The 22,733-nt window shown below is 38.3% G+C and overlaps 1 protein-coding gene across 3 annotated transcripts in view; it reads left to right on the plus strand.

Moving 5' to 3' along the window:
- The window catches only part of ALS2 (alsin Rho guanine nucleotide exchange factor ALS2), a 38,470-nt gene that overhangs the window by 9,050 nt on the left and 6,687 nt on the right, over nt 1-22,733 (plus strand). The window contains exons 7-27 of one of the 3 annotated variants that reach the window (XM_035899081.1): nt 321-398; nt 1,312-1,488; nt 3,214-3,385; nt 3,780-3,960; nt 5,731-5,796; nt 8,345-8,507; nt 9,282-9,413; nt 9,651-9,779; nt 10,142-10,212; nt 10,570-10,636; nt 10,914-11,116; nt 11,259-11,324; nt 13,757-13,855; nt 14,338-14,502; nt 16,724-16,835; nt 17,138-17,215; nt 17,335-17,468; nt 19,437-19,625; nt 19,902-20,019; nt 21,357-21,514; nt 22,221-22,346. In XM_035899081.1, coding sequence (XP_035754974.1) covers nt 321-398; nt 1,312-1,488; nt 3,214-3,385; nt 3,780-3,960; nt 5,731-5,796; nt 8,345-8,507; nt 9,282-9,413; nt 9,651-9,779; nt 10,142-10,212; nt 10,570-10,636; nt 10,914-11,116; nt 11,259-11,324; nt 13,757-13,855; nt 14,338-14,502; nt 16,724-16,835; nt 17,138-17,215; nt 17,335-17,468; nt 19,437-19,625; nt 19,902-20,019; nt 21,357-21,514; nt 22,221-22,346 — 2,684 coding nt within the window. The remainder of the gene's footprint in view (nt 1-320; nt 399-1,311; nt 1,489-3,213; nt 3,386-3,779; nt 3,961-5,730; nt 5,797-8,344; nt 8,508-9,281; nt 9,414-9,650; nt 9,780-10,141; nt 10,213-10,569; nt 10,637-10,913; nt 11,117-11,258; nt 11,325-13,756; nt 13,856-14,337; nt 14,503-16,723; nt 16,836-17,137; nt 17,216-17,334; nt 17,469-19,436; nt 19,626-19,901; nt 20,020-21,356; nt 21,515-22,220; nt 22,347-22,733) is intronic. The other 2 variants (XM_035899082.1, XM_035899083.1) reach the window with 2 other exon arrangements.

Below are 22,733 nucleotides of genomic sequence, written 5' to 3' on the forward strand. Positions count from 1 at the left end.
AACTTTTGTTTCCATTTGTGGGAGGCAACTTGGAAGCAGTGTGGAATTTTAATTCTATTTCTGACAAAGTTCTGCATGTACCATCAATCTTATGTTTAAAAATTGCAACAACTTGATTTGGTGCGTTCGATTTCTGAATGTGAGAAGACAATTTGTAAATATAGGAAGACAGTAGAAATGAGGGAAGTACTTCTTGGTACATGAATCTTTATACCCTTGTCTTGTGTGTGTTTGCACACTTGATGTGTTGTATTACTACAATTCAGTATGTGTTCATGTATATAAACTTACATTCTCATGTTTAGCTATGTTTCTTACAGGTTTATTCATGGGGCAGTAATATCTCTGGCCAGCTTGGTCACTTGAACTCCCCAACAACAGTCCCTCGTCTCGCAAAGGTACTTTCAGTTTTCTGCATTTTTCTTCTTTCAGTTTAGGGTCTCTTCTTCTGTGAGTGAGTGTGAAGTAATTTATAAAAACTGACCTTGTTTATGTATCTGTGTGCTATATATTAATAAAGCCCTTGACTTCTTTGGCTTATACTGTGAATAAGATCCTTAGATGAGCTTGTGAAAAATCTACCCAAGAAATCCTTTGCACAGACTTCCACTGTTTTTTGACCACATTAAGTTCTAAAGCTGAGAAATGTGACCGGTTGTGTCTTAATTAAATTTCACTTCTACCTTATATTTGATTTCTCTGATATTGATGTTGCAGTGCTGAAGCTTTTAAATACCTTGGAACGCTGTTTTTATTCTAAGCATTCTTCTAGCATTTTTAGCTTTGCTAGACCATGACCATATTTGTTCATTTCTGTATTTCCAGAGCTGTTTTGGGAGTGGGTTTTCTGTTTGTAACTTTTCAACACAGAGTGAATAGCCAAATAATGATTTTGGGTTAGACCAGACCTTTGCCTATGTTTTCTGGTGCTTATCTCAGTGGAAAACTAGCTGCAGAGTTTTCCTGCTTAAGCCTTAGGCAATTTAATGTACAGCACATTAACTGTCCCAAATGTATAGATTTAGATACTATGATAGAGGGGAGCATAGTATCCCAACTTTCATCAAGCTCACCTGAATTTAAAGGTGAAAAATCAGCCATTAGAAAGAAGACTGGAAAGAAAGACAATTTTCAGTATACATACAAGAAATGTTTTTGTTGTGAGACACTGAAGTTGAAGAATTACCAGTTGTTGCAATATTCTTGTCAGGTGTATTACATGCATGTGTGGTTAGAAGTGTTAAGTACTATCCTCTCCTTCCAGCTTCAGCTGATGATTTCTAATGTCTTTTCCTTCCTCATGAATTTCAGATGTGTGGTGGTGGGGTTTGGAGTACAGCAGCAGGACTAGATTATTCCCTCTTCTTGGCAGATGAGGAAGACTTCCAACCTGGATTGTATTACAGTGGCCAGGAGACAACAACAGAAAATAATTTGTTTGAAAATAGCTGTACTAAGAGTCCGGTTTTGTTACTATCCTGTAGTAAGGTGAGTAGGATTTCCTTTAAGTTAGTGCAAATCATACTGATGCTTTTTGGAAGTGGCGCACAGTGCTGGCTGTTGAAGTAGCTTTAAGGGTGTCAAGTCAAGTAACTGGTTCCTAGCAGGCAAATCAGGAACACAGCTTGCAGAGGGCAGAAAGGAGGCTTAATCGGTATTGCTCTCTTCCCTGCCTCTTTCTTGGTCTTTCCTTCTGTTTGAGGGACAAGAAACTGTTTCCAGTGTGTCTAATCCATTTCCTTCCATGCATGCATGTTGCAGAAGTGGACCCCTATATTGTGCTCTGTTTTCACCACAGTCTTCATATGTTTATTTTTCACTGCTATTGCTCTTCATTTTCCTGTTGTTTCTCAAGTAAACGAGGGCACTGCCTGCTCTATTCTATTCTGCTTCCCATACATCCTGTTTGTGAGTGGATAGAAGGTTACTCTGAGTTCTGGACCATCTCCTTCTCTCCCCCCTCCCTTTCTCATGGCTGTAAAGGGGGAACTGGGAAAATATGCATTTGCAGGTTTATAGGACAGAGCAGGTGCCCCTATGCAATTTTCTTCATTAAGCTGAATCTCATATCTGCCTTGAAGTTGGCATGAGATGGGGGAGTGTATAGTCTGACTGCATGTCCTCTTACAAGTTGTTTGTATGATTTTTAGGCCAGCCTGGATTTAAGGTGATGAAAAGGAGATGGTGAGGGTAGAAAGCAGCTCTTTGTCACAGCTCTTCTGGATCTCATTGCTACTTCCCTGAGTTGAGCAGAAGAGCAGTTGGAGAGGGGTTTTGAGGAGGGACAGGGATTTAGGCACTGGGTCCATGCATACACACACACATGTATGTGAGTGCAGACGCACATACACTTGTATTCCTTCCATAAGATTGTTGCTAGCCACTGGCTTTTCCTCTCTTGTAGGGTGGTGACTTGTAGGTCCTTGCATATCAGAATTGGCCTGTGGGTTGCTTGTTGAACAACTCTGGCTCAATGTTTGTAAGGAATCCTCTATTTAACAACAAAGGAAATAAAAGTGGAGCTCAAATACTGAATGGCTGTATGGTATTGCATGTGAACCAGAATTAGTGAGGAGCCACAATGCATCAGTGGCACTTGTGCTGACCTTAAAGAAGAATTTTGCTTCCAACTACTGTGGAAAGCAGATGCCTACTAATATGCTTGTGGTGTTAGTGTAGTTATTAGTATTAGTCCAGTTTATTGATACTGTAATATTACTCTTGCCAAAAAATTGACATCTTTCAGGTCCAGAAAGGACATTAGTTCAGAGCACAGTCATAATAATAAAGACTTATTCTTCTCATTTCCTAACTAACAGGACAAATAGCTTATGTAATAATACTATTTAATATCAACAATATTGTTGATATAAGCATGAAGTACATTGCAATTCTAAAAGTGAACTTAAGGTCACTGTCTTTTAAACATGGAATGGTTGTATGAGTCACCTTAAAAGATGGTCTATTTATTGTCTTTTAGGATCTGTCAGTACCAGGAAAATGAACAGCATTGACTATAAATGTTTCTTCTATTTTTATCATTCTTGTATTAAGCCAGCATTCAATGGATTGTTTGTCAGTGTAGGTAATTAATACTTATTGTCATTGAGTGTGCCTAAAGATATACTTTATTCTGCATTGCCCTATTTTTAAATTGGAATGTAAAAGGAAAAATATTAAAGCTGCTGGTTTTTCTTTTCTCTTTTTTTTCAGATAGGGTACATAAGCAATGTGATAGCTGGTGGTGACAACTGTTTGGTTTTAGTAGACAAAAACGTAATGGGATATATCGCCAGTTTGCATGAGTTGGCTTCTACTGAGAGAAGATTTTATTTCAAACTGAGTGAGATCAAATCCCAGGTTCTTAGACCTCTTTTAGGTCTAGGTAAGAACTTACTTTAATATTTTCTTGATATTATTTCCCCTGTGTTCCAGAACAAATTTCTATATGCAAAATTTTAAAGTTGATCATATATTTTTAAGATAAAGCTAAGGTCTTACTCTTATCCCCTGTTTGGGTGAACTGGTGAAATATAGCTGCATTTTGACATCTGCATTATGTTTTTAGTATTTGCACTTCTCCTGACTGTTTCATGTTAAATAATTAAATTATTTGAGCTATATTTAGTCTAAAATTGTTGAATTCCTAATTCTGGATAATGTAACCATGAGGTGAAATTGCCGATAAAACATCTAAACAGCACCTTCTGGTAATTTTCTTTATTAATGGGTGCTGCTCGCTCATAAAGTAAGCGAAATTGCTTTCTGGTCTGTTACAGATAATTTGGGCAATGCAAATACAATCCAGTTGTTGCAGGAAATGGCAAGCAGGTTCAGCAAGCTATGCTATCTCATCGGTCAGCATGGAGCTTCTTTAAGCAGCTTTCTTCATGGAGTAAAAGAAGCCAGGAGCTTGGCCATCCTGAAGCATTCCAGTCTCTTTTTGGATAGTTACACTGAGCAAGTATCCAATTCCCTCTCATCTTGAGTCTCTGCAGGCTTAAATCTACTGAGCACAACAAGCCCTGAGTTAGGGGCAAGTATATCATCAAGGAAAACTACTAAGTAACTTGTGCAAATTGTATTCTTGCAATTTAAAATGTATGGAAAGTTTTACACAAACAAATTCACTTTGTAGTGAACTATATATTTCCAAGTCTTTACCAGTGGAGCACACTGGACAGCTTACTTCCCTAATGTAAAACTCTACATACGAATTCCTCTTTGATTGCTGCATATATACCTGTAAAAAAGTGACATGTTCATTACGTAGTAGTATGATCTTGTAATATAAAAGAGTTACCATGGCTAGGCTACTAAATAAAGCTACCTTTGGGGGTTTATTGGAGTTACAAAATGCCTTTTCAGTAGTCATTAACTAAAAATTGTCTCCCAGAAGAACAATTCTTCTGTCCCAGTATCTGCTAAACAGCTAGCATTATACCTTTCACCCAAAAGACAGAGCTGCTTTAGTGCTCAGAATTAAGTCTGAATTATCCTGGTTCTTATTTTTATTAGTTTAATGCTTTTGGGAGAGTAAGTCTCTGCAGTCACTCTGCTGTCTTTCTCCTTAATAACTTCTGTAGTTGCTGGATAATTTCATCCAAATGTAGTAGAAATCTCATCACACTTAATACCTATAGGCTTTTGTGAAAAATACTGGCTTGACAGAGGGGAGAGTCTAAAAATGTCCTCTCTGAATGTAGTCTTGGTTACCAGACATTTGAAAATCTAAGAGAACAAAATTTCAAGATCGTCAACTCTGTTGTTATGCAGTAGCATTTTCAGTGTGCAGTTAGTTGCACTTTTTTGTAACACAAGCACAACAGTTACTACTTCTACTGAGTCAGTGATAAACTTACACCATTTCACCCTAAAAGAAGCTTTCTTCATTTATCAAATGGGTTGTTCATAATGGTAAATATGTATTTTCTCCCTTTCTTACTTAGTTTCTTTGACTTTGGTTTCTCTTGTAATCTGGATTTCCAAAATTGGTTCTCGTTACTCAGATGAGAAGGGTTTCTTAATTTCTTCTTCCTCCCTGTTAAAGACTGAAATACCTGATTTCTGTTCTCATTGTTACTGCCCGTCTTCTGCTCTCTCCCTTTGCTTTCTAATGCTTTACATGTTTTTCTGTGTATGGCATCAGAATCTATGCATGCTCCTCAGCGTAGTGCCTTGAGCATCTTCCAAGGATCTATCAGGTGACATAGGTATTATCTGTTAACTGGGCTAAGCTAAGACCTCTTCTGTTGGAGAAAGAAAACCATTTTTAAAAAAACACCTTTTTTTGGTAGGGGGGAACTGAAAAGTAGAATTTTCAACAGCAGGAAAAGAGAAATTCCCATCTTGAAATTTCTACCTTGAGTATTATTAGAAGACAGCAGTATTAAACTGTTGAAACAGATGGCATATTCTGTACATATCCAAATTCTGGGGAACCAAAAAAAAAATCAAGTTTTGTTTGCGAAGTAAGCCCTTGGGATTGTGCTAATGGCAGCAGAAATGTGGAATAGTAATGCATGTTCTATCCTCCATGTGGAAAGTGAATACTAAGTGTTCCGGTAACACCGAGTGTTTCACCATTTAATATTTTCTCAAGTACTTAAATTACTTGTATAGTAAAAGACATTACAGGTCTCATTGGTAAACTGTTGGAAATTACAAGAGTTGCTCTTTCCAGGGATATTCTTATTTTGTAACTGGAATTCTTTTTCTTCCCCATTTTAGGTATTGTACTTCAGTTACAAACTTCCTTGTAATGGGAGGATTTATGCTCCTTGCAAAGCCAGCAATGTAAGCAAACCTTTACCATTTTCTGGAGGTTTTGATCAACTAGCCAAGAACTGTACTTTAAGGAATTGTGTATGTGTGTAGTAAATGAGAATGCAGAGACTTGGTCTCAGCTTGCTTGAATGCACTAATTCCTTTTCCATCAGAGGAAGAAAAAGTTTCTTCCTCTCAACTGTGATAAAAATTTAGGTTAAAATGCTGCTGAATGCGTTCAGTTACTTTATCTTGAAGGTGGAGAAAGGAGGAAAAAAGTGCAAATTATTGTCAATTCCTTGAAAGAAACATGAATAGATTTCAGATAATTATTTTTTTGAAACCTTAAGTCTCGAGGTTAAATTTTCATCCTCTATTTGGTGTTTGGTATTTTATTCTTTCAAATGTTACTGTCAAGAAAATACAGAACAGCAAACTTTTCTTAAAGAATTACTAAGAGTAAATAATGTAAATTCACTCCCGTTTCAATTCTTTAACTTGATGGAAGCACTTCAAAATTATGCAAAAATAACATTTCTCCATGTGCATCTTCTCTGCCTCTCAAGGTTGCTTTACTCTATTTCATGCATAGATGCTCTTAAATGTGAGGAAGGACTTGTACCTCGAGGCCTGATACAGTACATTTGAAGTTTATAGATCATAAAGTAAAGCTTTTTTTTTTCTCAGTTCAACAGTATTTTTGTCTAGGAAATATGGTAATGACACTGTGCATCTTTCACTCTAGTACTGCGAAGAAGTTGTTGCAATGAGGGTATTTTTTAACTTGTCTGAGGAATTGCCAGCTTCCCTTCCCTCCTAAATTCTGTGATATGGGAGTCATTCTGTTACAGCTGTTTATGGAGCATTGAATGTGGTATAAATGATGGTATTGGAAGTTAGGTACCTAATGCACCTGAGGACTAGTGCCAAAGACTAAATACAGAATCACACTGCAGAGAGACACTGAGAATGTTTCTGTATTGGTCAAGATTTTTAGGGTGACTTACAGGAAATCTTAGTTCAAGTGTAAGCTTATTTATAATAAGTACTGAAAAGTTCTGGATGCTGAAATTACTTGTACTGAATTTTTCACATCAGTTGTCACTGTCAGGTGTGTCAGGTTCTCCTACTGCAACCAGGACCTTCTTGGGTGAATAACACTTTTTTCAGGTTCTGAAACTTCAGGGAGGAGATGTCTTAGAAGTTTTGCCCTGCTGCTTGCAAAGGGAATTCAAGAATATCTTTGATAATGATGAATTTCTTCCCCATGCCCAGTCCCACCCCTCCTGAGGGATACTGTCTTAAGTCAATGGTTAACAGTGTCAGCCTGTCTTTTATGGATATTCTGCAATACGAATGCATTAGAAGTAGTCCCAACTTTTTCAAAGTGCTAGCTTCAGTAGAAGTCTCCATTGTTAGCAGGTTTTTGAGCATTTCCTCTGAAAGAGTAGACAGCCTATACTTGGTGTTATGAATCTGTTATTATTTGACACTTTTCTACAGAGACCTCTGTGTGAGGATCTCGAAGAACTTTAAAAATGCAAGCCACTGAAATAGTTAAATTTAAAATTAAGAAAGATGGCCTTCTCTTGAAAGAAGACTTTATTCCTAAGGCTTGTTGAACAAGAGAGTTCTTAAATATCATTAGCAGACCTAGACAAGGTATGTTATATTGATGTGCGAAATGGCATCTTACTAATCATGGAGAATTCTTAGGGACCCTGCTGTGCAATTCTCTGATCTGTTTCGCTGCCCCTGGGGCCTGCTTTCTCAGCCTCACCTGATTCTTGCAGCTTGTGGTTTAAATGCTTCCCAGCTGGACGTGTTTTAATGCAGATGTCGTATGTACCAGCACATGTGCACACAGATATGGTGAAGGAGAGGGAAAAGTAGGTTTGTTTTCCTTTTCATGAAGAAATCCTGGTTTTGTGTGCATTGTCTTCAGAATCATTTCCCTCTTCTTCTCTGAACTAGATTAGTTCTCCCTCTTGGAAGTCAGACTGAGGATTGAACAGATTTCCTGCCTTTCTTTGAGGTAGGATGTAATTTTTCTAGTTAGGGGAAAAACTGGTCAGTTGCCTCGAACAGCAGGGGTGGGGAAGAGATTATTTGAGTATGTTTAGTGAAGTGCACTGGAGCAAAGTTAAGATTCTTTCAGGACTTCATGTATGAATCAACAGTGTTAGAAACTTACTGCTCTAACAGTACTGGGGAAGTCGTTCCACCTGTTAGCTCTTTTACTAATCCAGTGTTAAAGGGGAAAAAGGCAATTAGTTATGCTCCAAGTGGGGCACCTAGTCAACTTTCTTCAACCAGTTTAATGATTGAGCATGTGTGAGTAGAAGTAAAAATAGCCCTGTGCTGCAGTTGTTAGAGCTACATGTCTGTATTACTGTACTTCCTTAAACTAAATTGGGATTAGATTAATAAGAAGCATGCATTTGCCTTTATAATTTTTATTGGTTTATGGTAATTCAAAAAGGGGCATTTTAAGCTCATTTGTATAAAACATCACTGATGTCTTGCTGTCTCTTTCTCTTCTCTCCTCCCCCTGTTCCCCAATGGTCCCATCATTTAGAGACTTCTTGAGTAAAAACCAGGAGCTGTTACAGAAACTGTCTGAGAAGAATGAGGAAAATGTCCAGCTCGTGGAAGTTCTGAATGCTCTGTTTTTCATGCCATTTGGACGACTTCATAATTATGCTAGAACCTTGCTAAAGCTTGCCACGTGTTTTGAAGTGGTAAGCTGGCTTTGTTATCTATATCTGAATAAATATACACATGAAACTTATGGCTCAGAAGTAACTGAGTGAAGCAAATGCCAGGTAATTAGAATTAGTTTATTCCTCAGAGGCCTTGGACTTGTACTTGCTGCAGGGAAGATCATGCACATTTATTTGCGCAATCATACACCACACCTGCACGGATCGTATGATGGGTAGAAATTTGTTACCCTGCCAGAACTTGTTTGAGTGCCCGAGTGCTTAATTGCAAACATTATTTTTATGTTTGCCTGTTGCTTTTCAGTTCCATCTGGCATCGTTACTGTAGCTATCCTTGGCTGTAATACTGTACTAAAAATTCTATATTAGGTAGACTTTTACCATCTATTTAGATGTATATAATTGCATACTTTTGAAATAAATGATGATTAAACAGGAACAATAACTTCTTGTATGTTTATCCTAATACTGTAATTTAAAGTATTATTTCTGCAATTATTAGTGCTACTTCTGCTACAGCTTGTTAAGCTGTAAGAAGGTAGATCGTGTAATTGTATATTAATCATTCTCCTTAACATTCATGGAACTTCTGTGATGTTAAAAACTCCCAGCACACCAGCAGAACATGTGACCAAGAAAATAACAGAGCCTCTGCTGTTACTTTATTAACCAGACCAACTGTCATGCATTTGGTGCTGATTTAATAAAATGAGCAGTTGCACTGCAGCTTGGTTAGTGTTGGCACAGGTGTTCAGAAACACTCTCAGGTCTGTCTTACCTTATGCCCTATAGGCATCTCCAGAATACCAAAAGCTACAGGATTCGAGTTCTTGTTATGAGAGCCTTGCTGTCCATCTTAGCAGAAAAAGGAAAGAAGCAGAATATACACTTGGCTTCTGGAAGACCTTTCCTGGGAAAATGACGGTATAATGACAATTATCAGTCCATTAGCAGCTTGAATCTTTTGCTATTAGTGTTACACTTTGTCTATTACTGATGCTACTGTCCCAGTTGCATTTCTCATTTTTCTAATTTATGTTGCTGTAGTACTCTAACTTTAGAAAGGTTGGGCCTTTACTAGGAAAGACGAATAGCACTGACCTTAAGTCACAATCAGTGAGAAGTAAGCTTCTGTAATTTTGTTTTTAACCCTACCTGTAGGATTCCTTGCGGAAGCCGGAGCGTCGTTTAATTTGTGAAAGCAGCAATCGGGGGTTGTCCCTACAGCATGCCGGAAGATTTTCCGTAAACTGGTTCATCCTTTTTAATGATGCGCTGGTACATGCTCAGGTAAGCCAGCTTGTATCCAGGAACAAAATCTTTTCTCTGTTTCAAACAACATATTTTTCGTATAGCGAAGAAGAGTTCTTGCACTGTTCACTGCAATGTTGCCTGAACACTTAAAAGTTATTTTTGTTCATGTTTATAAATAGATTTGAAATTATGTACTATTTTTAGTGTTTGATTGCTGTTGCCCTGTGGCTGGCATGGTTTCTGTGGGCTGTTTCTTTGAGCAAGCTGCATATAAGGAGCCTGAAATGCTCAGTTTTCCCTAGTCCTCAAAGAAAGGAAAAAACTGTTCAGAAGCGGCATGTGGCAGGGGTAATGGGATCAGTACCTGGTGAAATTTCCCTTCTTCTCCTTGCCTACAGTTCTCAACGCACCATATTTTTCCCTTGTCTACACTGTGGGTAGAAGCTCTCTCAGAAGAAGCTGGTAATGTGTGAGTATTCTTGCTTGTGATGCGGAAACAGTCAGATACCTTGGGAGGGAGGATGAGTATTTTTTAACCAATTATTGTAAACTAGGAGCAGAATAGGCTGGATGCAATCATCTTTACCCCTCTCTCTTGTTTTAGAAAACTTACTGTATTTCTATGTCTTAAAAAAAATGTTGTATAAACATCAGAAAGAATAAGGTAGTCAAGAGAAAAGTGAGTAGTCTTCCCTGCTGCTTCTTTTCACTGCTGACTTTAATATTAAAGTGAATGCTAGCTGAGGTGGGGCAGGGAAGATACAATATTCATGCTCTGAGAAACCTGGCACTAGATTAAAATACTTCCCTCCCTCCTCCCATGTAGGAACGGATTGAAGATTACAACACCAGAAGAACAGTTTGTTCTTGTTTCTTCAACACCACAGGAAAAGGTAGGCATATCTACAAATTTTGCATGGCTTCAGTGATATGAGTTTTTCTCTCCTACTGTGAGAGAAACAGGGAGAGTATTGCTTAAGTATTCACCAAGAATGGAGTCTTCCTACAGCTTGGTATGCAGGTTGACCGTACACTGTGCTTGACTGTAGCAGTGTTCCACAACACTGTACTGAGTAGTGCAAAGGAAATTACTGTAGTTGCTGTAAAGGTGAGATTCAGTGTAAAGACAGATATTGGCTAAATTCTGTGATGAAAAACTTTCTGTTTCAGACCAAGTGGCTGAGGGCAATAAGCCAAGCAGTGGATCAGGCCCTTAGAGGGACTTCTGATTTAGTTCTACATGGAGCTGGTGGGAATGTGCCAAGACAGGAACCTCCTATTTCTCGCAGTGCCAAATACACCTTCTATAAGGACCCCCGATTTAAGGATGCTGTTTATAATGGGAGATGGCTTTCAGGGAAACCCCACGGCAGGTAAAAGCATTTGAGCACAACAGTTGAAAACAAAATGCAGAGGCTGCTGTATCAATAAGTAGGCTTACTCACAGAAGTTATTTGGGAAGTGCAAAGTAAACTGATTATCTTAAACACATGTATGGCTTTGTATTTTTTCCAGAGGGATCCTAAAGTGGGCAGATGGAAGAATGTACTCTGGGACGTTCCGGACTGGGCTGGAGGATGGGTAAGATCCTCACTACTTGTGGAGCCAGAGAGCAAGAAATACATTTTATTGTAGGTGATAACACAGACCTTGTAATTGAAGGTTTTGCAGTGGATCTTACTGACTCAAGGTTATGTATATTAACAAGATATATCTATATGTTGATACATAGATAATCTCTCATGTATCCAGAGGTATACTAGTTGTCTTCACAACAGACTCTGCAAATGCATGATTAAAAATTTGCTCTTTCATAGAAACTGAAACAAATTGGGGTAATCAGCTGTAGGAGGGAGGAAGGAAATGGTAAAACAGCCAAGGAGAAAGAATGGGTGGGTGAGTGTAAAATCCTAAGCAGAGGAAGCTAGTTGAAAAGTCTGCAGTCAACTTTCTGCTGTATAGGTAACTATTAACTTTTTGTGTTGCAGTATTTCCAAGGTTCTGGTATTGCTTTTTATCTTTCTATAAATTGCAATGCCTTTCATACAATGTCATGATGTATCTTCTCCAACATTTTCCTTGCTGTATTTCTAGTAGAGCAAGGATTTAATTCAGGAAGGAGGCAAAAAAATACTGAATTGAGACTTCAGGGCTTGGGTGATGAAAACAAAACTAATGAGAGTATGTGATCCTGATGATTAAGATAACTAGTACAGAGGAGTTTGAAAATAGGATGAATAGAAGTCCTAGATATTATCAAGTTATCTGGTGAAACAAATAAGACTGCTTGAAAGTAACTTAATAATTTATTAAACAGCTTTGAATTAATCTATGGGTTTCATTGCTAAGAATTTCCTTAGGGCACTGTGGAGGCTAAGAAGTTAACTTCTTTCCAAGGGCATTTTTATATGGATCTTGTGAGCACACATGTCTGTACTGGGCAGGATAAAAATCATAGAATCATTAAAGTTGGAAAAGACCTCCAAGATCATAAAGTCCAACTGTCAATCCAACACCACCATGACTACTAAACCATGTCCTGAAGTGCCACATCTACATGATTTTGAACACCTCCAGGGATGGTGACTCCACCACCTCTCTAGGCAGCGTGTTCCAATGCTTGACCACTCTTTCAGTAAAGAAATTTTTCCTAATATCCAATCCAAACCTCCCCTGGCGCAACTTAGAGGCCATTTTCTCTCACCCAATCACCTGTTACTTGAAAGAAGACACCAACACCCATCTCGATACACCCTCTTTTCAGGTAGTTGTAGAGGGCGATAAGGCCTCCCCTCAGCCTCCTCTTCTCCAGACTAAACAACCCCAGTTCCCTCAGCCGCTCCTCATAAGACTTGTGCTCCAGACCCCTCACCAGCTTTGTTGCTCTCCTCTGGACATGTTCCAGCAACGCAATGTCTTTCTTGTAGTGAGGGGCCCAAAACCAAACACAGTATTCAAGGTGTGGCCTCACCAGTGCAGAGTACAGGGGCATGATTCCTTCGCTACTCCTGCTGGCCACACTATTCCTGATACAAGCCAGGATGCTGTTGGCTGCCTTGGCCACTTGAGGCCAGGAATATATGAGAAGTCCTATTGGCTTCCAGATGTATTTTCCAAGTATTGAGTTGGAGGGGAAATCGAAATGTGGTCTGGCTGCAGACAGCTTTTTAAAGTGCACCTTAGCCATTGGTATAATGTCAAACTGTAAAACCAGATTAGAGCTTTGGTCATTTGTAACTAATAGTAAGTGTAACTAACCCTGGTGATTTCAGGGTTGTTGGAGATGGAAATATTGCAAAGAAATCACCACCAGAAATAAATGGATTGGTATTTAGCTGTAATTGTAGGGTTATCAAATGCATAGATTTGTATTTCAGCATGTGTGCTGTAGTCTCAACACTTAACAATAGTAATGTCTTGTTGGGGTAGACTTGCTCTCAGGAGAGCCTTTATAACTGGATTTTAATTTCCTCAGAAGATTAAAATCAATAATAAAAGTTGTGTGTCTCGTTCTTTTTAGGCATACTGAAATTGTGGATAATTCTGTGCCATTATTTGAGCACAATTGGAAGCTAGCATCTCTTTTTAAAAAATATTCTCTGTAGCAATATATGGTCTCATCTTTTCCTGGAATAAAGATGTGCTTGAATTATCAAGACCAGAGGAAGACAACAAAGGTAGAAGTAGTCTTAGGATATGAGAAGACTTGTGGCCTTTAGAAAGCTGAGAAAAATGCTGCAGTGTGGTAGAGAGAGTAATACTTACAACATGCCACAATCAAACAGGAGAAAAGCAGTACAGACTAAATTGACCTAGTGATGCTGAAATTCCTGTTTTCTCTTTAAAAAAAGAATTAAAAAAAAAATCTGTAACTGCTGTAGTTGAAGAGATGCGCTAAAAATGATATAGAGCATTCTGATTTTAGAATGGGTCTGTGATATGTATCTGTTTCTGTTCTTAATGAAATGTGTTAGCGTTACAGCTGCTTGTGTTCCATGTCCATGCATTGACAGGTACGGTGAATACAGAATGCCAAACAAAGCACTGAATAAGGATGACCATTACGTGGGGTACTGGAAGGAAGGCAAAATGTGTGGGCATGGAGTCTACAGGTAAGATGTAGCACTTGGGTTGCTGTCGTTGCAGAAGGGAGGGCAGGGCTGATGCTCTGGCACACTGCTTACCACGCCTCTGTATGTAGCTTCCTTGTCACATTTCAGACTTGTGATTATAGTTAGCTTGGCTTATTTTCTGCTTTGCTCTTGGTAGATTAATCACAGTGCATACTCATACTGTGTTCTGTTATTAATATCTATTCTAATGTTGCTACCACCTCTCAATAATAGAGGATTCTTTCTTCTGAGAGATAAATATAACCTATAATGGCCTGGCTTGTTGAGGAGAGAGTGCCTTTAAACAACAAAGCATCAAAACACTTGCATCAAAGGCTTACTTTTATCCCAAGTGTACTTGGTGTGGCTGTAATGTAATTCCTAGAAGGAAAAAGAGAGGGTTGATCTGTTGCGGGGGACCAAAAAAACCCAACAACAGAAAAGTAGATTATAGGAATCTTACTTACTCTTTCTCATTATAGCTATGCTACTGGTGAGGTGTATGAAGGGTGTTTTCAGGATAACATGCGTCATGGACATGGTCTGCTACGCAGTGGGAAGCTGACCTCTTCCTCTCCCAGTATGTTCATTGGGCAGTGGACAATGGATAAGAAGAGTGGTTATGGAGTTTTTGATGATATCACAAGGTAATGCTTCAGTTCCCCAAATCCTTAAACACTGGTATGATGTACAGTTGCAAAAAGAATAGGAAAGGACTTGATCTGTTCATAGCAGTAGTGCATGTCTGGATTGTTTGGGTTTTTTCCTTTATACTAGGCTTTCTGGGTTTATGATCTAAGGAATTGGGTCTAAAGGCTGTTAGTTTTGGTGCTGCTTCTGGAGTAAATGTAGGGGGGTTTGTTGTGCTTTGTTTTTTTCTGCCTTGCTTTCCTATCATACTCCTAGCACTGAATATGGTTATCTTATTGAGGTGTCTTGTCGTGCGGATGCTGTAAGTTTTGAGTTATGTGAGGAGTATTCTTTCATCTCAGGCCTATGTGGAACCAGGTTGTTCAGTGATCTGAACTAGGTAAATTTCAGCTTGTACTCAGGTTTTCCATTGGCTTATTCTGTCAATGCAGCAGAGGGAAGATGCTTTCTCTTAGGGCAAATTAGTGAAATGATGGTCTCAGAAGCAGAATTGCACTAAATATGTGCACTAAATGAATACTGTCTGAGCACAGATCAATATAGTCTGTTTTTTCAGTCACCAATTTAATGCTGTTTTTTCCTGAAAAGAGAGTTTTTGGTGAGAGCCCAAGAAAACTGGGTTTGGTTTAACTGAACTGAAAGCCCATTTAAAAAGCAGAATAGTAAAAAGTCTGGAGGTGAAGGGGGTGTGTGGGAGTGCGTGTATGGATATTTTTCTGAAATAGAGCTGTTGTAGCATCTCTAGGTATTTCCTGATACCAGTTTTGGATCTAATCTTGCTCCAGTGGTGGTGGTGAAGAGATAGCAGCTTTTCTCACAGATCTTCTCACCTCCAGAATTTGTAAATGCAGTGGCAGTTCATGGTGGGGGAGGAGCATGGCATTTGCTTTCTATTCATATTTGAGTAACTCTGGAGTGACCTGCCCTCATGGTAGTTTTCTTTCTGGTCTCAGAGAAGGGTATGTGCATATGTTTTTGGCCTAAGGATTCATTTTTTTTGCTTCTTATTCTCCAGCCCAAACAAATAAGAAATAGCTGCAGGCACTCTGTATAACTTGCTGTGACTATTGCAAACCAGGCATTTGAGCAAGTGGGACTTCTACTCTGTTACATTTTCATCCTGGTAACTGAGTATGCTGCATCTGTTTCTTCAAGAAGCCTTCACCCAACAGAGACCCCCTGTAGCTGGCATGGTGAATCAGGCCGGCATCCTGCTAGGTTATAGGTCCAACCAGCTGGAAGATACCCCTGAATTTAGATCAATGGCTGGGCTTGCTCTCTTTACTATGACCATAATTTTTCCTGGCTACTAGAAGGACAATGTTCTGTAGTAAGCAGAGTTCTATTAAATCAATCGCTAGTTTCCCTCTAAAAACAAACAAAAAAGTCCTTGATGAATTAATTTTTTTATTACTTGCATGGTGAAAACTCATGTTCTTTTTCAGAACAACTGGAAAAATAGATTGTTTCAAAATATTTGGGACTTGCACTTAGTTTCAAACACTCTAGCCTGACCTCTGTGGACTAACAAAAAAGTATTTTAAGTAGTAGTCTGAAAGAGGCTGATGTTTACTTGTGAGCAATCTTTAATTGTCCAATAATTTTTTTTTTTATGGCGTGACCTTTATTAGGCTATTATCCAGAAACTTTCTACAACGTGATCTGTTTCCTTACTATTTTTACACTCTAATATTGTCAAAATGTCATGTCACTTTGTAGGTCTCCCTCCTATCCCCCAAGTAGAACAGCTTGGTTTCTTTAATTTATTATCCTCTCAATTTGAGTCATCTGAGTTTAAGTAAAGAAATCAAAAGCTTTAGCCAAAAAAAATGTCTAAAATAACCTTTTTGCATCCTTTCTAAATAACTGTTAAATACATCAGGTAGATTCCTTATGAAGCTGAAGATCCCCTTTCATATGCACCTTGAATCTTAGAAATCTGCTGTTTCTTACGTGGTGTAGCTACTGCTCAGGTTCATTTGGATAGTAAAGCTAATCCAAATCAGCTAAGAAGTTCTGCTGTTTCTTATGTGGTGTAGCTACTGCTCAGGTTCATTTGGATAGGAATTGGGCTTAACTGGGCTTCAGCATTGTTTTCAGATCATCAGGAAGAGTTTGCTTGGATTTTGGCCAATTTGTAATGTGAATTGTGAAAGGAAATTCAAGGATATAAATGTACTACTTAGACTGTATTTTTCCTAACTCATTTTTCTTCAGAGGAGAAAAGTATATGGGAATGTGGCAAGATGATCTCTGCCAAGGCAATGGTGTTGTGGTTACTCAGTTTGGACTGTATTATGAAGGAGCCTTCAGCACCAACAAAATGATGGTGAGTCGAACACCAGACTCTCTGCTATAGTGGCTTTTCCTCTAAGTGTGGTGGCTTTCTGGGGTAGATTAGTGTGAGTTAGCCTGCGTGAACCTTCTGTTCTTCTAACCTTCTATTTCTTAGCTTTTTAAACTGTCTTTATAATCTCTGCTCAGTTTCATGTAGGACTACTTCAGAAACTGCTTTTTAAAAAAATATTATTTGCTAAGAATTAGTAACAGGCTTTTCAGTGTATCATTAGATCTGTGGTCTGGCGTTCTGTTATAATTACTGCTTTGCATTCTTTATGATTCTCTTTATAGGGGACTGGAATTCTGCTTTCTGAGGATGATACAGTCTATGAAGGGGAATTTTCAGATAACTGGACTCTGAGTGGAAAGGTTAGTATTACAGTTGTCACTTGTAAATTATTACCACCTTAGGAAAAAAAAAAAGTCTCTTTCCTTGTAATTTGGTTCCCAATGGATTTCAGTTACATCTTTTATTATCTTCTCCCAAGGGAACACTGACCTTGCCAAACGGAGATTATATTGAAGGTCTCTTCAGTGGAGAATGGGGATCTGGGATAAAAATCACAGGAACCTACTTCAAACCAAGCTTGTATGAGAATGAGAAGGACAAACCTAAAGCATTGTGAGTGTTGAATACGAAAATATTTCTTATATGGTTCAGTAATATTTCGGAACATAACTATTGTCTTTTTTCAAAGGCCAGTTAAAAATATTTTTTCCAGAGAAACAGTGAGATTTTGAAAACATTTTTCCTTTTTCATTCCTCTTCCCTCCTGCTTAGGAAATAAGATAAAAATCTTCTTTATAGCTGTTCTTGCTTTAATCACTACTTGAATATGCAAGTAACAGCATGAAGTGACAGGATAGCTGACATGCTGCTACTGTCCTATAGCAGTCTCAGAATTTTTTTTTTTGTTTATATCTGGACAGACTGTTAGAATCTGAGTTCATAGCTGCTGATGACTTTTGAGGTACTGAGAAAGTATTATTACGTTTGAGTGATTAGGTCAATCATAGACCTCTACCTTCTGCCAATTATTCTGTTGGTAAATCAATTCATTTAATGTGTCATTTAATAATGCCAGTGGGAGTATGCTTGGGCAGAGTTAGCTAATTACCACACCTCTTCCAAGCAGTGCTTGAGAAAGTAGTAGAAAAATCTGCTGAATTGCAAAAGAGAGTATTTTAACACGTTAGCAAAGATAATTCTGAAAAGTATCCATATAACCCCATTTATAGCAGATGCATTAGGTCAATTTGCTTAATTACCTCTGGGGGAAAAAAAACATGTTTTAAGTCATAACTGAGATATCTTTGAGTAGAAGAAATGTAAGTAAATTTAAAGAGTTGGTGAAATTTTAGTATTTGGTAGCTCTATATACTGGTTTACAATAGTAGTAATCGTACAGGATTACATAGCTTTGAAGCATACTCTCAAATTTCAGATAAAAATGGGAAACACAACTCTAATGTTTTTACCTAGATTACTTCTCAGTATGCTTCCTGAAGCATTCACTGGTAATTTCTTTTGACAGTGCTGACACCTACAACAGGATGCAAAGAAAAGCAATAGCAGCTGTCTGCTTTTTACCCCAGTAGGGAGTCTATGAATAAATGTATGTACATATTTGTGAAGATTGCTGTGAAATAAGGGTTTCATCTACCCTTTTCAGGCTCTCTTGAAGTTGAAAGTCTTCTGCTATAATTTGTGAAAAGGCTTAGAGCCTACTTTTTTTATCCTTTGTGAAACTGGAAGAATGGGGAAATACCAGTGTTGCTAGTTCTCATCTCAAACGTGGTGGAAAAAATATTAATGAAAGGTGTGGTGCTTTCTGACACTTGATTTAAATAAAGATAGAACAGTTAACCCTGACAGCATTTATTTGCTTTATGAAAGCTTTTCAAAGCCCTGAACTTCATTATATGTCTGAGATACCTTATCTATATAGGGAGAGCAACAGTTCTTGGTTTTTCTTTGGCTATTGAGGATCCCTGATCATTGGCTGTCAGTGAAAAGACACCTGAGCTGGTTTTACTCTCCATTAGCACATCCCTAATATGTCATGCACCATCATATGTAGATGCTACTTTAGGGGCAGAAGCCATATATCTGTTCTTGGTATTTATCTGTGTAGCAATGCTATTTGTATGTTCCAGGATAGTGAGATATTTGGGACATTTTTGTACTATGTCTTTGCTACATGAATGTGTCCTGAGCCTTCTGAATGAATGCCAGTAGTGAAGATAAGCCCAGTTAAGTGCAGTATGTTCTGTTCTTTTAGAAATCCGACTAGTCCTTTTTGTGTTCAAACAAAACATTTCCTGTAACATGTATTAGTGTATGTTAGTTAGCAAGGAAGAAAAATTAAGGTTAAGTATAACTTTTTGTAAGTTCTTTTTAAAAGGTGTTGAAAGACAAGATATTAATTAAATAGTAGGTTCTAGGTTTATTCTTGGTGATAACAGTCTACTTCTGAAGCAAGTTTAAGTATATCAGCTTTTGGTAAAATAGTATGAGATATTACATTTACATTAGCCATAGGTGATTTTCATAGCTGAATGTGTTGTTTCACGACTTTGATTTTAACAGACTAACTGGTCATCTTATTAGGCGGAAACTCGGGATCCTGGCAGTGCCTCCCGATGAGAAATGGAAGGCAGTATTTGAAGAATGCTGGACCCAGCTTGGCTGTGAGAGCCCGGGCCAGGGGGACAGATGGAAGGCTTGGGACAACATTGCAGTGGCCCTGACCACCAACCGACGGCAACACAAAGACAGGTTGGTTCCTCGAGAATGTAGTCAGCAAGATGAAAAAAGCATTGGGAAAGAATCTGGAATTTCACTCTACTCTAGACTAGAAACTTTAACTGTAAAAGTTCAGTTAAAACAACAAAAAGTCCTAAACAACATCAGAACTCTTAATTCTCTGCACTATAAACCTTTTCGGGGACATACTGATATTTAGAATTCAAGTGTTAGCTTCAGGGTTTTTTTTTCCTACTGTATGTCTAATAAATAATCTGTACAATGTCTTTATCCTTTTTATAACTGCAGCCCAGAATTATTGAGCCGCTCACATACTCAGACACTGGAAAGCTTGGAGTTCATTCCACAGCACATTGGTGCCTTTACCCTGGAAAAATATGAAAATATAAAAAAATATTTGATAAAGGTATTGTGACTCTCAAATGCTCACATAGCTTGTTGATAAGGCATGATGTCAAGCTTACTTTGTAATAGCTATTCTTAATTCCTTCCATATTTGCACTCTTGATTCATTCATGTTTGCTCATAACTTCCTAATTTATTAATCAAAATCCACAACTAAGTCAAAAATAATAATATACCTAATGGATACTGTCTTGAAGTCAGTTACTGTTTTAATTCTTATACATTGGATCCCAGCAAAGCATCTTGAAATACTTGCTAGTTATTGCACATTAATTTAAATAATACTGAACAGATGACTTGTCTAAATAGAAGCACAAGTTCTTGTACTGTCTTGACTCCTCTATGAGCTGTATTCAGCTAATACATAAGTTTTATCATCCAAATGGCAATTTGTTAAATATAGCTCACTTTTTGATGTATTTGTAATACTTTTTGTTTTTTCTTCAAAGCCTGTTGATGGATCTCTGACCCACCTCTCTTGAAATTTTTTTTTTTTTTTTTTTTTTTTTTCTCAGCTTGGATGGAAAGCGATTTCATGTGTTTAAAATAAGGGAAATACACTGTATGTGAAATATTTAATAGACTGATTACTGCCACTTCAGCCTTTTCTTGCACACACATCTCCTAGCACTATATAAACCCCCCTATTACTTGTAGTTAATGCTTCCAAAACGTGAGAGGTGATCCCATTTCTTTAACACTCAGAAGTTTATGGTGTGTATTTGATGTCAGATTTTCAAAATGACATAAGAGTCAGTAGCATCTAATTAGACATCTAATCGATGGGCTATGACTTTTTTATATCTAGACGTGTAAGGCTGACCAGCTCTCACAATCTGTCTGCTTCACCTAAGTTACTTTATGTGAAGTATTTGAGGCATTGGGGAAAGGAAACTTCTTGGCTAGTTGTACCATGTTTCAAATATTATCTTAGGCAGACACCAATAAATACCTCCAAATAATGATATCAGTGGTCTGAAATATGTCAGCTGCCTAGCGTGGCAGCTTCTGCTCCCAAGAGATTAAAAGGATTTGTGCTGAACTGGAATCCTGTTCTGGATCTGAGCCAGATCTACAGGCATGCGCTCCTGAAAAAGAGGTAAAACTGCCAGTGTCTCTCACTCCAACTGGACTAAATGGTGGGGAACGCTGAGTGTCTTAGTGACTTACTGGCCCAGGACAGTGCTATTGGAGCTGGGATTATAAACAAAAAAGCAGTGCTAGTCAGACACAAAACTTCTTTCACATGTGTTTTTTTTTTAAATACCACCAGGGTGTTTCTCTCTCCCCTCCACCCATTGACCTATCTGGCTGGCCAATTAATATCTTTCACCTCAGGCTTGTGATACTCCTCTCCATCCATTGGGCAAGCTGGTGGAAACACTAGTAGCTGTGTACAGAATGACCTATGTTGGAGTAGGAGCTAATCGACGATTACTGCAGGAGGCTGTGAGAGAGATAAAGTCCTACCTCAAACGCATCTTCCAACTGGTTAGGTAATGAGATTTAATTTTAAAGTCAAACCACTGCTGAATTAAAGATGTCTCATGTACTGAAACTGTCTAGTGTGCAGTCCAAGTGTGCCAGTATCTTTACTCTGTTTTGGGGGTTGCTTGTATTTCCCTAACCTTTTTAAGGTGCCTTGAATATTCTCTCAGAATAGAAAAATTAAAATCTTCACCACAGTGTGTTACATCCTACATTGTACTTCAAAATATGGCTCTAGGAAGCTCGTCTTTAATGTGGATTTCAAATTTAGTATCTCGGGATATCCATGGTATGAAAAGACAGTGTTCAAAGGGTATAGAAGAATAGTGAGAATGGGGACTCGCAGTGTGTTCTATTGAAGTTCTTACCAACATAGATGAGCAATGTTCCTATGAAGTGTTTGCTTAGACTCTTGAGAACAATTACAGCTTTAATTGGGTCCTGCCAATCTGAAAGCAGAAATACTCCAAATTATTAAACACTAGAGGCCTTGTCTGGAGGGAAGCAATGTCAAGGTAGGAGAGTTATCTTTGACATAAGTCTCTTCCAGGTAGATGGTGCTGTACATCTGTTAGCTATGCTGTCTTGTACACCATTATTTCAGTATTATTTCAGCCGACTCTCCAATCCTCTCTAATCTTGCCTACTGATGCTGTGATTTGTAGGAACTTCATTAAATGAAATCATACATTATCTATGTGTATTGCCATTTAGGTTCTTGTTTCCTGATCTTCCGGAAGAGGGCAGCACAATTCCATTTCTGGCAACGGAGACAAAGGGAAGGAGATCCTTTTGCAGCGGGAAATCTGACTCTAGATCAGAGTCTCCTGAACCAGGGTACGGGTACATAAAGGGAAAAAAAACTGAACTGAGTTCACACTTTACTCTTGGGTGGGGAAAGAAAGATAAGCACATGCTTAACTGATGGATATAAGCAGATTTTTTTTTCCTTTGGTTCTGATGGCAGATTCTGGTAAGCAGAGTTCTGTGTGATGGCTGCAATAAGCATTTCATCCCTGTTCTATGCAATGATTCTTTACTTAAGCCCAAACTTGATTTTGTCTGTGGGTAAACAAGTTCAGGCTTCAGAAAACTGTTTGGGATATGAGCACCAGGGGTAACACGGGTCCAGTGCACATATCCTGAATCACAGATAGCCAGTCACAGGGAGCTCACCCTTGAGTCCATCCTGTCCTGTACACAGCAGCTTCGGGTGTAGTCAAAACA

Source organism: Egretta garzetta, unplaced genomic scaffold (genome assembly GCF_000687185.1).
Source record: "Egretta garzetta isolate BGI_Z169 unplaced genomic scaffold, ASM68718v1 scaffold297, whole genome shotgun sequence".
NCBI lineage: Eukaryota > Metazoa > Chordata > Aves > Pelecaniformes > Ardeidae > Egretta > Egretta garzetta.